Source organism: Macaca nemestrina, chromosome 3, assembly GCF_043159975.1.
Source record: "Macaca nemestrina isolate mMacNem1 chromosome 3, mMacNem.hap1, whole genome shotgun sequence".
NCBI classification, from domain to species: domain Eukaryota; kingdom Metazoa; phylum Chordata; class Mammalia; order Primates; family Cercopithecidae; genus Macaca; species Macaca nemestrina.
The window spans coordinates 85818055-85834844 of record NC_092127.1 but is presented as its reverse complement, the minus strand read 5'-3'; the positions used below and the strand labels follow the sequence as shown (position 1 = coordinate 85834844).

General features: G+C 35.5%; 1 protein-coding gene across 10 annotated transcripts in view; it reads right to left on the bottom strand.

The window, feature by feature from the left end:
- Positions 1-16790, bottom strand: part of LOC105486326 (centromere protein E) — a 94015-nt gene that overhangs the window by 68895 nt on the left and 8330 nt on the right. For all 10 annotated transcript variants that reach the window (XM_011749155.3, XM_011749151.3, XM_011749152.3 and 7 more), the window contains exons 10-16: positions 14433-14520; positions 13992-14121; positions 12606-12725; positions 11595-11753; positions 8205-8352; positions 7272-7360; positions 6041-6208 (exon numbers count right to left, since the gene is read on the bottom strand). In XM_011749155.3, coding sequence (XP_011747457.2) covers positions 6041-6208; positions 7272-7360; positions 8205-8352; positions 11595-11753; positions 12606-12725; positions 13992-14121; positions 14433-14520 — 902 coding nt within the window. The remainder of the gene's footprint in view (positions 1-6040; positions 6209-7271; positions 7361-8204; positions 8353-11594; positions 11754-12605; positions 12726-13991; positions 14122-14432; positions 14521-16790) is intronic.

Sequence of the window (16790 nt, the reverse complement as noted above, 5' to 3'; positions counted from 1 at the left end):
CACCTCACAGGGTGGAGTACACCCCTGAGAGGAAGCTTCCAAAGCAAGAATCAGACAGGTACACTCGCTGTTCAGAAATATTCTATCTTCTGCAGCCTCTGCTGCTGATACTCAGGCAAACAGGGTCTGGAGTGGACCTCAAGCAATCTCCAACAGACCTACAGCTGAGGGTCCTGACTGTTAGAAGGAAAACTATCAAACAGGAAGGACACCTACACCAAAACCCCATCAGTACATCACCATCATCGAAGGCCAGAGGCAGATAAAACCACAAAGATGGGGAAAAAGCAGGGCAGAAAAGCTGGAAATTCAAAAAATAAGAGTGCATCTCCTCTGGCAAAGGAGCGCAGCTCATCGCCAGCAACGGATCAAAGCTGGACGGAGAATGACTTTGACGAGATGAGAGAAGAAGGCTTCAGTCCATCAAATTTCTCAGAGCTAAAGGAGGAATTACGTACCCAGCGTAAAGAAACTAAAAATCTTGAAAAAAAAGTGGAAGAATTGATGTCTAGAGTAATGAATGCAGAGAAGGTCATAAACGAAATGAAAGAGATGAAAACCATGACACGAGGAATACGTGACAAATGCACAAGCTTCAGTAACCGACTCGATCAACTGGAAGAAAGAGTATCAGCGATTGAGGATCAAATGAATGAAATGAAGCGAGAAGAGAAACCAAAAGAAAAAATAAGAAAAAGAAATGAACAAAGCCTGCAAGAAGTATGGGATTATGTAAAAAGACCAAATCTACGTCTGATTGGGGTGCCTGAAAGTGAGGGGGAAAATGGAACCAAGTTGGAAAACACTCTTCAGGATATCATCCAGGAGAACTTCCCCAACCTAGTAGGGCAGGCCAACATTCAAATCCAGGAAATACAGAGAACGCCACAAAGATACTCCTCGAGAAGAGCAACTCCAAGACACATAATTGCCAGATTCACCAAAGTTGAAATGAAGGAAAAAATCTTAAGGGCAGCCAGAGAGAAAGGTCGGGTTACCCACAAAGGGAAGCCCATCAGACTAACAGCAGATCTCTCGGCAGAAACTCTCCAAGCCAGAAGAGAGTGGGGGCCAATATTCAACATTCTTAAAGAAAAGAATTTTCAACCCAGAATTTCATATCCAGCCAAACTAAGTTTCATAAGTGAAGGAGAAATAAAATCCTTTACAGATAAGCAAATGCTTAGAGATTTTGTCACCACTAGGCCTGCCTTACAAGAGACCCTGAAGGAAGCACTAAACATGGAAAGGAACAACCGGTACCAGCCATTGCAAAAACATGCCAAAATGTAAAGACCATCAAGGCTAGGAAGAAACTGCATCAACTAACGAGCAAAATAACCAGTTAATATCATAATGGCAGGATCAAGTTCACACATAACAATATTAACCTTAAATGTAAATGGACTAAATGCTCCAATTAAAAGACACAGACTGGCAAACTAGATAAAGAGTCAAGACCCATCAGTCTGCTGTATTCAGGAGACCCACCTCACACGCAGAGACATACATAGGCTCAAAATAAAGGGATGGAGGAAGATTTACCAAGCAAATGGAGAACAAAAAAAAGCGGGGGTTGCAATACTAGTCTCTGATAAAACAGACTTTAAACCATCAAAGATCAAAAGAGACAAAGAAGGCCATTACATAATGGTAAAGGGATCAATTCAATAGGAAGAGCTAACTATCCTAAATATATATGCACCCAATACAGGAGCACCCAGATTCATAAAGCAAGTCCTTAGAGACTTACAAAGAGACTTAGACTCCCATACAATAATAATGGGAGACTTCAACACTCCACTGTCAACATTAGACAGATCAACGAGACAGAAAGTTAACAAGGATATCCAGGAATTGAACTCATCTCTGCAGCAAGCAGACCTAATAGACATCTATAGAACTCTCCACCCCAAATCAACAGAATATACATTCTTCTCAGCACCACATCGTACTTACTCCAAAATTGACCACATAATTGGAAGTAAAGCACTCCACAGCAAATGTACAAGAACAGAAATTATAACAAACTGTCTCTCAGACCACAGTGCAATCAAACTAGAACTCAGGACTAAGAAACTCAATCAAAACCGCTCAACTACATGGAAACTGAACAACCTGCTCCTGAATGACTACTGGGTACATAACGAAATGAAGGCAGAAATAAAGATGTTCTTTGAAACCAATGAGAACAAAGATACAACATACCAGAATCTCTGGGACACATTTAAAGCAGTGTGTAGAGGGAAATTTATAGCACTAAATGCCCACAAGAGAAAGCTGGAAAGATCTAAAATTGACACTCTAACATCGCAATTAAAAGAACTAGAGAAGCAAGAGCAAACACATTCGAAAGCTAGCAGAAGGCAAGAAATAACTAAGATCAGAGCAGAACTGGAGATAGAGACACAAAAAACCCTCCAAAAAATCAATGAATCCAGGAGTTGGTTTTTTGAAAAGATCAACAAAATTGACAGACCACTAGCAAGACTAATAAAGAAGAAAAGAGAGAAGAATCAAATCGACGCAATTAAAAATGATAAAGGGGATATCACCACCGACCCCACAGAAATACAAACTACCATCAGAGAATACTATAAACACCTCTACGCAAATAAACTGGAAAATCTAGAAGAAATGGATAATTTCCTGGACACTTACACTCTTCCAAGACTAAACCAGGAAGAAGTTGAATCCCTGAATAGACCAATAGCAGGCTCTGAAATTGAGGCAATAATTAATAGCCTACCAACCAAAAAAAGTCCAGGACCAGATGGATTCACAGCTGAATTCTACCAGAGGTACAAGGAGGAGTTGGTACCATTCCTTCTGAAACTATTCCAATCAATAGAAAAAGAGGGAATCCTCCCTAACTCATTTTATGAGGCCAACATCATCCTGATACCAAAGCCTGGCAGAGACACAACTAAAAAAGAGAATTTTAGACCAATATCCCTGATGAACATCGATGCAAAAATCCTCAATAAAATACTGGCAAACCGGATTCAGCAACACATCAAAAAGCTTATCCACCATGATCAAGTGGGCTTCATCCCTGGGATGCAAGGCTGGTTCAACATTCGCAAATCAATAAACATAATCCAGCATATAAACAGAACCAAAGACAAGAACCACATGATTATCTCAATAGATGCAGAAAAGGCTTTTGACAAAATTCAACAGCCCTTCATGCTAAAAACGCTCAATAAATTCGGTATTGATGGAACGTACCTCAAAATAATAAGAGCTATTTATGACAAACCCACAGCCAATATCATACTGAATGGGCAAAAACTGGAAAAATTCCCTTTGAAAGCTGGCACAAGACAGGGATGCCCTCTCTCACCACTCCTATTCAACATAGTGTTGGAAGTTCTGGCTAGGGCAATCAGGCAAGAGAAAGAAATCAAGGGTATTCAGTTAGGAAAAGAAGAAGTCAAATTGTCCCTGTTTGCAGATGACATGATTGTATATTTAGAAAACCCCATTGTCTCAGCCCAAAATCTCCTTAAGCTGATAAGCAACTTCAGCAAAGTCTCAGGATACAAAATTAATGTGCAAAAATCACAAGCATTCTTATACACCAGTAACAGACAAACAGAGAGCCAAATCAGGAATGAACTTCCATTCACAATTGCTTCAAAGAGAATAAAATACCTAGGAATCCAACTGACAAGGGATGTAAAGGACCTCTTCAAGGAGAACTACAAACCACTGCTCAGTGAAATAAAAGAGGACACAAACAAATGGAAGAACATACCATGCTCATGGATAGGAAGAATCAATATCGTGAAAATGGCCATACTGCCCAAGGTTATTTATAGATTCAATGCCATCCCCATCAAGCTACCAATGAGTTTCTTCACAGAATTGGAAAAAACTGCTTTAAAGTTCATATGGAACCAAAAAAGAGCCCGCATCTCCAAGACAATCCTAAGTCAAAAGAACAAAGCTGGAGGCATCACGCTACCTGACTTCAAACTATACTACAAGGCTACAGTAACCAAAACAGCATGGTACTGGTACCAAAACAGAGATATAGACCAATGGAACAGAACAGAGTCCTCAGAAATAATACCACACATCTACAGCCATCTGATCTTTGACAAACCTGAGAGAAACAAGAAATGGGGAAAGGATTCCCTATTTAATAAATGGTGCTGGGAAAATTGGCTAGCCATAACTAGAAAGCTGAAACTGGATCCTTTCCTTACTCCTTATACGAAAATTAATTCAAGATGGATTAGAGACTTAAATGTTAGACCTAATACCATAAAAATCCTAGAGGAAAACCTAGGTAGTACCATTCAGGACATAGACTTCATGTCTAAAACACCAAAAGCAACAGCAGCAAAAGCCAAAATTGACAAATGGGATCTAATTAAACTAAAGAGCTTCTGCACAGCAAAAGAAACTACCATCAGAGTGAACAGGCAACCTACAGAATGGGAGAAAATTTTGCAATCTACTCATCTGACAAAGGGCTAATCTCCAGAACCTACAAAGAACTCAAACAAATTTACAAGAAAAAAACAAACAACCCCATCAAAAAGTGGGCAAAGGATATGAACAGACATTTCTCAAAAGAAGACATTCATACAGACAACAGACACATGAAAAAATGCTCATCATCACTGGCCATCAGAGAAATGCAAATCAAAACCACAATGAGATACCATCTCACACCAGTTAGAATGGCAATCATTAAAAAGTCAGGAAACAACAGGTGCTAGAGAGGATGTGGAGAAATAGGAACGCTTTTACACTGTTGGTGGGATTGTAAACTAGTTCAACCATTATGGAAAACAGTATGGCGATTCCTCAAGGATCTAGAACTAGATGTACCATATGACCCAGCCATCCCATTACTGGGTATATACCCAAAGGATTATAAATTATGCTGCTATAAAGACACATGCACACGTATGTTTAATGCAGCACTATTCACAATAGCAAAGACTTGGAATCAACCCAAATGTCCATCAGTGACAGATTGGATTAAGAAAATGTGGCACATATACACCATGGAATACTATGCAGCCATAAAAAAGGATGAGTTTGTGTCCTTTGTAGGGACATGGATGCAGCTGGAAACCATCATTCTTAGCAAACTATCACAAGAACAGAAAACCAAACACCGCATGTTCTCACTCATAGGTGGGAACTGAACAATGAGATCACTTGGACTCAGGAAGGGGAACATCACACACCGGGGCCTATCATGGGGAGGGGGGAGGGGGGAGGGGGGAGGGGGGAGGGATTGCATTGGGAGTTATACCTGATGTAAATGACGAGTTGATGGGTGCAGCACACCAATATGGCACAAGTATACATATGTAACAAACCTGCACGTTATGCACATGTACCCTACAACTTAAAGTATAATAATAATAAATAAATTAAAAATAATAATAATAATAAAAAAAAAGAAAATTTGGTATAAAGTCACAATAGAATATTCTTCAGCTATTAAAAAAAAAAAAAGAAAGAAATCCTAGCATCCTACCATTTGGAACAACATGGATGAACCCAAAGGACATTATAAACCAGGCACAGAAAGACAAATACTGCATGATTTCATATGCAGAATCTTAAAAAGCTGATCTCTTAGAAGTAGAAAGCATAATGGTGGTTATCAGAGGCTGGGGTGTTTAGCAGAGAGAAGGAAATGGGGAAATCTTGGTCAGATGACATAACGACAGATAGCAGGAATAAACTTCAACAGCTCTATTGTACAGCAAGGTGACTATAGTTAAAGACAAGGTATTGTACTCTTAAAAAACATAAAATTTGTGGATATTATGTGCTATCACCACAAAAACAATTTAACTATGTGAGGTAGTACATTTGATAGCTAGATTTAACCATTCCACAATGTATATATACTTCAAAACATCATACATCATGTTGTATACAATAAACACATAAAATGTTATCTGTACATTTAAAAAAATATAAAAAAGCTTACATTATAGAAAAAAGAGAATACTACTTTTAAAAGTAGGCTTTTAGTTTAGTTTTACATTTCTGTCTCTCTTACCTCTTGATCTTTTTTAGTTTTTCTTTCTAGAGCCTCAAATTCATCCAAATCATTCTTTTCTTTTAATTTCAATTCCATTTCTTCTTTTTCTGTTCGTAGTTGTTCATAGTCTAATACCAGATTATCATAGTCAGCACGAAGTGAGTTCAACTCACTTTCTATATTCTCCTATTATAAACAAGAACAGATTTTCCAATCAGAAAATTCATATATTTTTTGTTTCCTGAACAGAATTTGGATTATTTAAATAACTAATTTAACTTTGATTTGATATCTTTCTAAAGGTCTACATTTTGGCAAACTAGCTAAGTTAGAATAGATTATTTTGAAAGAAGGAGAATTTTAAAAATATATCAATAAATTGTATGTTTGCCTGTGCCTGACAGGAAATTTTGATCGTAAATCCTCAAGCTCCTCAGTAATAAAACTGATAATTTAATTCCCCAATCTAACTAAATCCTATTTTATGTCTCTGATGCTTCTGAATTCAAGAACGGAAACAGAGATATTATTTATTGACTTCTAAAGCTAATGATAACTGTTTTACTATACTTAAAGAGGCCTATTTCTATTTTCTATATTATTATAAGAAAAGAGATAAACCATGAGTTAAAAAGATACTTTTCTACACCAGAGATTTTAAAAAAAACCCAAGAAACTTCTAATGTATGTCTTAGGAACACAAAAACACTTTGTCAATAATACTTCATAGGAATTAACTAACAATAATAAGGAGCGCTGCAATTATATTCTAAAATTCAAATGAAAATTTCTTTACTACTTTATACAACTATACATCTTTAAACACAAGCAATATACAAAGTAAACAAGGAATCTAAACTTACTGATGTATTCACCAAAATTACCTCTCCCTGATGTATTATTCTAAACAGTATAAATGCCTGACAATTGACACTTTTAAAATCAGTCTTGTCACCCTCATGAAGTTTACCAAGGCAAAACAGAAACTTTACAAACATCATGAATACTAAGATCTGCTAGTAAAGAGGTAGAAGCAAAGGTTTAGCTTCTAGCACATGTCTGCCTTATGAAATTTTTAGTCTTCCTCTAGGTGCCTGATGGTTATAAAGTAGAAATGTAAAGAGAGAAGCCTTCATTAGAGCCAAAATCATTACTGAAATTAAATGAGAACAAGTAACAACAATATCTAATAACAAAAGAATTTTAAAAAGAGTAAAAGCATTATATGCTGTAAAATACATTAAGTTACCTGATTTAGTAGCTTTGTTGCTGGATTCCATTCTATCTCATTTAATGTATCAAGAGTGTTACTGAAAACATCAGACTCTGAACAGACAGCTATAATTAGAGAACAAAAAATTGTCCATAAACATGTTTACCAAATTTCCTAAGTCAAATTAAAGATTACTAAAAAGAATTCTTATCAGAGATACTAAGAACTTCAAATTAACTAATATGTGCTCAGAGTATGAATACCAAAAGTACATTAATAGATACGGTGATTTATATTATTGTATGAATTAAGATGACCACTGGTTGGAATTAGTGACACAATTCAGGATCCTTAATGAAATACAGGTTAAAAGGACAAATTCTGAATTTGAGATTTGATCATTTTAAGTAGATTTTAAATGCCCCCCCAACAGACTGTACTATTGAAGAAATAATTTTGAAACAGATTCCTATGTCAATGCCACTCTTTTAAGATTAGCAAAGGCAGATGCCATATAACTAGTAATTTAATTGAATAATTAGAACAAAAATAAAAACACCTGTCTCACGTGTGTTTCAACTAGTGCATCATTCTTAAGAGAATCAGAGTAAAGAACTTATGATTACTTTATATTTATTTATTTATTTATTTTTGAGACAGTTTCACTCTTGTCGCCCAGGCTGGAGTGCAATGGATCTTGGCTCACTGCAAGCTCCGCCTCCCAGTTTCAAGTGATTCTCCTGCCTCAGCCTCCCAAGTAGCTGGGATTACAGGTGCCTGCAACCACGCACAGCTAATTTTTTTGTATTTTTATAATTACTTATTTTAAATAATAATCTCCATTGTAATCACATGTGAAATACACAGTATTTAAACATGTTTATCACATTAACTGAGCTATAAACATAGTTTCCCTTTATAAGGATGCTTTTATAATCAAACATAGTTCCACTTGAAAAAAGCACTCACATTCATCAATTTCTCCTAATAAATTTATAGACAGCTTGTGGGTTTTTGTTGTTATATTTGTTGGCATATTAAATTGATCTACATAGTTTGAGTTCTTCATTTTGTTAATTTTGCCAAGACACCAAGTAACTCTTCGTTTTCTTTTAGCCTAGGAAGAAATTAAAATTATGTCATATAGATTTGTATTCAAACATAATAAAACAAGGGAACTAGTTTCTATTTTTGAAAACCATTGACTTGGTAGAATTCTTATTAAGCCTAGTTTAAATTTTTACTAGTCTAAGGATATTGCTTTTAAAAAAAAAATCAAACTCTTGACTCTTCACTTCACGCTAACTACAGTTTTCTTTATTTCCTACTTTGTCCTCATGATTTATCCACTCCTTCCTCAGCACTTCAGGCACCCATCTCCTGGTTCTTTCCTTACCCAGCTGCTATACTTACTACTCACTCTGGTTTCTCTTCCTGTGCCTGCCTCTTAAGTAGTTTTTCCAGGTTTCACAGTCACCATTCTTCTCGTCTCTTTACTCAGTGCAAGTATCATCTCATCTTATTTGACTCTCTCAGCAACCCTAGGGTTGTAATCACATCTGAAATACACAACCCTAAGGTTGTTGAGAGTCAAATAAGATGAGATGATACTTGTATCGAGTATCAACCTTACTACATCTTTTTAACAGATGAGCTGGGTGCCCAACAATTGGAGAAGTTGTGTGATGTTGTATAGCCAATTGGTGGCTGAGCCCATGTCTATTACTTCAGAGCCTTTCCATGCAACCATTCCATCACATTGCCTCTTAAGATTACTTGTTGTCCCCAGAATATACTGCATACTGTCATGCCTGAGTGCTGTTCTGCTTGACATGGCCAGCCCTTTCCACGTCCTGCTCTGCAAAAGCCCCATCATATATAAATCCTCCAATAACCTTCAGTTTAATGCTAGTTGCTACCAAAGTCATACCTGGACCTTATCATTATCTGAAAGTCATAAACCTAGACCTCTTGCTCTTATCACTGTTGTTATCCTTCCAAATCATTAATTTAGTTAATCCCACTATAGCTATTTAGCTTATCAGGGGCTATTTAGCTCTGTTCCCTTGTTGCGTGACTTTTTTTTTTTTTTTTTGCCATCTCTCTCTTGGTTCTCACCCTATCATCTTAGATTCCATAGATCACTGTAATCATGTTTGAAATTTGAGGTTAACGTTCTCAAATTATTTGACCCATTCTCTGTCCCTTACATGTACCCCACATGGCACACTCAAATGACACTGTGTTCAAGACCTTTATCAGCCTCCTGAGCACTGCCAGAGCCACACAGCCAGAAGACTGGCTGACAAGATAAACAGGATCTTTAATGCTGCTTGGCAATATTCCCTTCCCCCTTGTCAGCTTTCTTTTTCATTACCTACAAAGGCTAGCCTATTTCAAACCCTTAGTATCTCTGTAAACTTATGACTCTACCATCACCTGCCATCTCAGCAGAAAAATTAAACCTATTTCACAAAGAAAGTATAAACCTAAACTCCTAAGAGTACTACCTGCACAGAGGCCTGTCCTTTCCTCTGTGTTTGTTCCAATTCAAGAGGTGTTTCTCCTATGGTAGTCCAATTCTTTCTACTATATTCAAGATCTCATCCATCTAGGCCACCTCAATACACTACAAGATGGCTTTCACAACCCTGCTACTTAATAACTCAAATCACGTTTGCAAATAAGCTGTTTTTCCAAATGCAAATAATTTTTTGTCCATCTTTATCTTATTTAACTTCTTAGCAGAATATTACACCACTGAACACTACCTCCCTGAAATATTCTCTCCCCTTAGCTACTATATTCACTAGGTTTTATTCTTAACTCTAGAGCTAAACCTGGGCTTCTTTACAGATTCTTCTTTCTCTGCCTTACCCAATTGGACTTTTGCCTTCTGTTACTTTGCCTTCTGTTGCCTTCTCTCAATATGCAACCAGAACAAACTTTAATTTGGATCTGTAGTAGTTAATGCCCAAATTGATATTTATATCTCAAATCTTCTACCTAATATTCACACATTTGCATTTTCAACTGCCTGATATCTCAAACAAAAGAAATCCCAAATAAAACACCCACCATTTCCACTGCTCTTTATTCAGTGTTCCTTAACTTAACCAATATTGTTTCCAGCTACCCAGGAGCCAGGAATTGCTTGCAAGTCATTCTGGACACCTCCTCCTCCCTTTCTCTGCCCTCAACATCCAAACAACCACAAAGTCCTGCTAAGTTTACTTTCCAAACACTTCTCCAATTTATCCAATTCACTCCAACTCCAGAGTCAGTCTTTGCAGGCCCAAGCAGTCTGACGTGCACAGCAGCTACATCTTTCCTAACTATAATTCTGATGTCACATGCAAGGCTGTTCTTTGTTGTTAGCAAAACGTCACATTCAAATCCCTCAAGGGGGTTTAAAACGCCCCTGCTACTAGAACATCTTAAGTGCAAGGAATGCATCATGTTTCTTCACAACTCCAAGCTTTTGCACATGTAGGTCTCTTTTGAAACATTCTTCTCTAGGTCCTTCATTGGGCTATTTCCTGCTCACCACTCAACCAATAGTTCTTGATTGTGTTCTGTACACCAATGTACATAATGCTTATTCATATTAATAACGTACATTAGTTGAGAATATGTGGTGTGGCAAGTGCTGTGTTGAGCTAATTCTACCTATTATCTCATTTAATCCTCACACAACACTTATGAGGTGAGTATCAAGCTCTTCCACACTGCTACTTCCACAGGAAAAAACAGCAAAGTAATTCAAGAAATTGTCTAAGGCCAAGAGTTAGGAAATGACAGATTTAAATCCAGGCAGTCTAGCTCCAGAGATGATCCTCTTATCCATGACACCCTCACACCCCCAAAAGTCTATTCAATAAATTCCTACTCAATTAAAGACAGACAAAAAAACCCCACATAAACAAAGTCAGAATTTTGTTCACTATGTTGTTTTTATTTTCTTTCAGCAGACTCTACATTGACACAATTATGTTGTTTTATATTCTACACCAATTTTCCTGAGATTAATATTTCTGTTTAAGTATAAAATAATATTTCCACATATTCTAGAAACCTGTGGCTTCCAATCACCCAGTTTCTTTAGAATTTATTAAGCAGCATATTGCAAATAAATTATTTAAATAAACTCCAAACTTGTTGAATTAGAATCTCTACAAGTAAGAATCAGAAATTGGTATTTTTAATGAATCTCTTAGGTACTGTGAAAACACAAAATCTTCTGGGTTTCTTGAAAATATTGTATCAAAGGATAGAAAGTGCATACTACATAATAAACATATAGAAGTAACAATTCTATTCTCTGTACATCAAGTTTAAGCTGTCATCTTTTAATTTTACCTTTAATTCCTGTTGTGATGTGAGGGAAGAAGAGGTCACCAGCATTCGTGTTAAGTTTTCAATTTTCTCATTCTGTACTTTCTGAAGCAAATCTTTTTCTTCCAAAAGTTGGGCCAATTGGTCTTTTTCCATTGCCTGAGCTCGCGTCTCTAAAGAAACCTATAGAATGCAATATTGGATTATATTAATAATACATGTGGTTAAGTTTTAAAACCTTAAAAGTAGCATAAAAGAATAAAATATAACATTTGTATATGAACTATAAGAATTTTAATTTCAGTGAAATAAAATTTACTCTAACTGCAGAACATCAAAATGCAGTTACCATAATCAATAATTTCTCAGACTTACAATAAAATACACATTTCTTCTCATGTAACTATTCTATATACCATGTATAAGACAACAATGCTGTTAGAATAACTGTATTAATTGTCTAAGAAGATATGAATAGTCAGAAGTCATAAAACAAAGACTTGAAGTCCGATAGTAAAGACAGAGATGTTCTCATAAGATTACCATTTGATATTTTAGCTCATTTTAAAAAAGATCACTAATGCATGATTTTTTACAAAATATGGGGACCATGATGGTTAAAACAAATGAGAAATTATGCTATATTATTAGATTGCAATCTAAGGGTTAGAAGAGGAATTCAGGATAACATGAAAATACAGAAAGTGGTTCTAAGTAACTCTGTAGTTTCTCTTTTTAACTGAATTCACATGTATTTGTGAAAAATTTTAAGAAATACTTCTACTTGGCCCATTTGATAATCTCAGATTTTGAAATAAAAAACAAAATCTAAAATAATTTCAAGAACCAAATCTTACAATTTATAGTAAATTAAACTAAAATTTTTATGAGTGGATTTCTTCTTGTTTAAAAATGATTTAAAACTTAAGTTGTAGCAACTCAGATATTCAGGAATGAATAGTCTCTGAGCATTTGGGCAGGTCTCCATTCTAAATTGATTCTTTCTATTTAATGAAATAAATGATTCATACATACCTCCTCTAATTGTTTTTTAAGATCCATTATTTCTTTTCTATACCTTTTCAGGAGAGCTTCATCAGTTGATACCTCATTAACATAAGGAGTATTCTTCATATATTTAGCAGTACTGGCAAACTGGAAAAAAAATACAAAAGTGCTAAGTGTTCAACACTTAAAAAAATTCAAATTTAATTAGTAATATTTAGCTTTCTTATATTCAAGTTTAAAAAACATTAATACTCTTTCCAGTTGGCTTAATACTTTTGAACAAAGGGAACATTCTATGTCCATATAACAATGCTCTGTAACTTACCCTGGCTGATAGTCTTCAGGAGAATAAAAAAAGATATATTGAGAGAACTTAAAAACATCAGCTTATTGGAATCCCATTTACCCCTCAAGGTCCAGTGCTAACGCTTCCTCTACTCTGAAGTTTTGCTTCTAGCCAAAGATAACTCTCCTTCCTTTAAACTCTATACTAGTTATTAACTACTTAACTACTAAAATTATGTTGCAAGACAAGTGTTATGTGCCTTGTCACAGAATTCATTAATTCTGTTAAGCTAGGGACTCTAGTTTCTCTTTGCACCTGATAGTACCTTGATCTGGTGCTCAACATCTATTTAAAGCAATGTTTCTCAGAGTACAAGTATCATAAGTAACTTTAGGTGGGTACATGAAGGTGACCATTAGATAACATTGAATCGTTCATTGAGAAAGCTACCCTGCTGACATTTCTCATTTTTCTTGAGACATAGTTTCGCTCTTGTTGCCTAGGCTGGAGTGCAATGGCACGATCTTGGCTCACTGCAACCTCCGCCTCCTGGGTTCAAGCGATTCTCCTGCCTCAGCCTCCCCAGTAGCTGGAATTACAGGCATGTGCTACCACACCTGGCTAATTTTGTATTTTTAGTAGAGAAAGGGTTTCTCTATGTTGGTCAGGCGGGTTCCTTTCCTTTTTAAAATAGAAAATGTAGGCCTTCGGCTCAGAGCAAATGAAGGCAACAGTTAACTACCAGGAATTTCAGAATTATTTTGTTATACAGACAGACATACAATTTTTTTGTTACCTTCTATTTGTGGCAAGTAATAATAGTTTCCTATTGATAGGACTAATATTAAAGTTTCCTTTTACAATAAATTAAGTACAAAAAGTGAGTTATTTAAAAAAATATCAAGTCAATTTCAGTAAACTAGTGTTGGATGTGGCAAAAATTGTGAAGGTAAGATACAAATAATTGAAGTCTGGCAAAATTAAATTAAGAAATGCTATTTAGTAGACAAAATATTGATTATAACAGGTGTGTTAATTTAAAAAACTTTGCTTAATTTTAGTAGGTAGTTTTTTCTGCTTCAAGTTGATCTTCCCCCATATTACGTTGAGATAAAAATCAAACTCACCTGGAGAGTAGTAAGGGTTTCATCAAAAGATACTGGAGTAATTGTGCAGATAATACGTGTCTTTGCGTTTCCTCCCAAGGAATTCTGGAGAATTCGTGTTAACTTGCTATCTCGATAATTTATGAAACCACTTAGCAAGGAATAAGTTTATGGGAGAAAAAGATTGAGAATGTTTATATAACAAAGTAGTTGGTTTTTAACGCAGAACTCTTAAATCAGCCACAGTTTCAAAAATTAGTTTACAGGTTATGAGGCAGATTAAAACTACTAACTAAAAAATATTTAAAACAGAAAGTAAATTCAATAGATTATAGTTGTATGTATAAGCTTTTGAATATATGGAAAAAATCAGTACATTTGAGTGTCATTGAAATATTGCAATGTTCAACCTAATGAAAAAGGTAAGAATTAGTAGGTAAGTACACAACGGGATAAACTTACCCAACCTGTCCATCACTAAGTTTCTTGATCACTTGTCCCAAAATAAATAAGCTTCGATTTATATTACAGCCTTCCTTGAGCCGCACACCTGAATTTATTAAACAAATACAAAAACCAAACTTGACTCCTTTTCTAGATGATAAACTTATTTATCACTAAGTTAATGAGAGAAATTGGAGGGCAGATGCTAAAGTCTATGCTCTGGTTTAGACATGAGCCCATCTTTAATATCAGTGGTAGAAGGAGCTCTTTCCCTATTGGTCCCACTTCAAGTGAATCAGAAAGGTTATTACCTGAGAAAAATAGTAAAAAGAAAAAAATGAAGAGGGAGGGAAGAATGTAGGGGAAAAAAAACCTGTTTCCTGAAAGAGCTTCTGTAGCTCTTCGGTTCAAATCAATTTTTTTTTCCAACATCTAAATATAGGCAACTATGAACTTACAACCAAATTAACCTCTAATTTCTCATTTTTAAATTGTTAATATGCTTACATGGTTCAAAAAGTTTTTTAAAAAGAAGTACACTTTGAAAAAGCTCCCTTCCACTTTTATCCCATATTCGACCAGTTCCTATACCTCTACCAGGACACCACTGTTATTAGTTTATTCTTTAGAGATTTTTAAAAATACAAGTTCATATATATTTATTTCCTTCTTTCTTCACCGATATCAATAGTAACAGACCATACATACTATTTTGCACTTTGCTTTTTTTCACTTGGCAACATAGCTTAGAAAAATTTCCATATCGGTAAACACTGATCTTTTTCATTCTTTTTTGAAGTATAAAATTCCATTTTACGGCTGCATCAGACTTCATTCACCCACCCCATCCCCTGTTGAAGGACATGTAGGTTTTCAATCTACTGCCTATACAAAAAAAATTGCAAAAAATAACTTTGAACAGATGTTATTTCACAGGTGCATTAATTAGCTACTGCTGTAACATTACTACCTAACCAACCAGCTAACACAAGCATTTATTTTTTGTTCACAGGTCTGAGGATGGACTGGTTTGGAGGAAGTAGGCTAGGCTCAGTTGAGTGCCTCTACAATAGGCTGCAGAATGAGCTCAAGTCTGTTGAACAAACTTCTAATCTTCCTTGGATCAGCAGCTCTTCTAATGGCAAGAGTGCAGGTGCAAGCTAAACCATTTAAGCCTTATGAACTATTCACTTTTATCTTTGCCCAGTTTTTTGTTGCTTTTAAACTTTTAAGGCATCCGGACTTTGTATCAGTTACAAAAGGGTTTGCCCACTGTAAGTTGACTTCCAATACTTTTTATAGTTTTTTTAATATTGAAATTTTTGAGCCACTTATAACGCATTCCTTGGTATATGATATATGGATAATTTTTTTTCCCCAAATGGCCATCAATTAATGAATAATCTATCTTTTCTTCACATATTTGAAGGACCATTTTTATTGTATTCTAACTTCTGTATGTATTCAGGACTCTTGATGGATTTTCTATTCTATTCCACTGGGCTGACAAGTCACATAGTTTTATTACTATGGCATTATAATGTGTTTTACTATCTTATAGTAAGATAGTAAAATCTTAAATTCCACTTTCTGCTTTTTGGAATTTTTCCGGCTACTCTTGTCTGTTATGTTTCCATACAAATTTTAAAATCATCTTACCTAGTTTAAACATGAAAATGTACTCTTGATATTTTTATTAGGATTGTGTTAAATCTAGAAATTAACCCAGAGGCCCGATATCCTTGTGATTTTGAATCTTCTACATCTAAGTATGCTTTTCCATTTTTTCAAGTATTTGTTTGTGTCCTTCAAGTCTGATTTACAAGTTTTCTTAGGCCGGGTGTGGTGGCTCACCCCTGTAATCCCAGAACTTTGGGAGGCCAAGGTGGCGGATCACTTGAGGCCAAGAGTTCGAGATCAGCCCAGCCAACATGGCGAAACTCTGTCTCTACTAAAAATACAAAAATTAGCTGGGCGTGGTGATGCATGTCTGTAATCCCAGCTACTTGGGTGGCTGAGGCACGAGAACTGCTTGAGCCCAGGAGGTGGAGGTTGCATTGAGCTGAGATCGTGCCACCGCAGTCCAGCCTGGGAGACACAGTGAGAGTCTGCCTCAAAAAAATTAAAAAAACAAAAACAAAAACAAAACGTTTTCTTTATATCAGTCTTGTACAAATCTCTGTTGAGTGTCTTCCTAGGTATCACATCTTTTAGGTTATTATAAATAACCTACTAAAATATTTTACTAAATATTTTAACTGGTTTTTGTTTATTAATATTTTAACTTTCTAAAATTAGTATCTGTATATTAATTGTATACCCCACTATCTTTCTTAATTTCCTTATTTTGAAAGTTTAAATGGCTTTTATGGAATT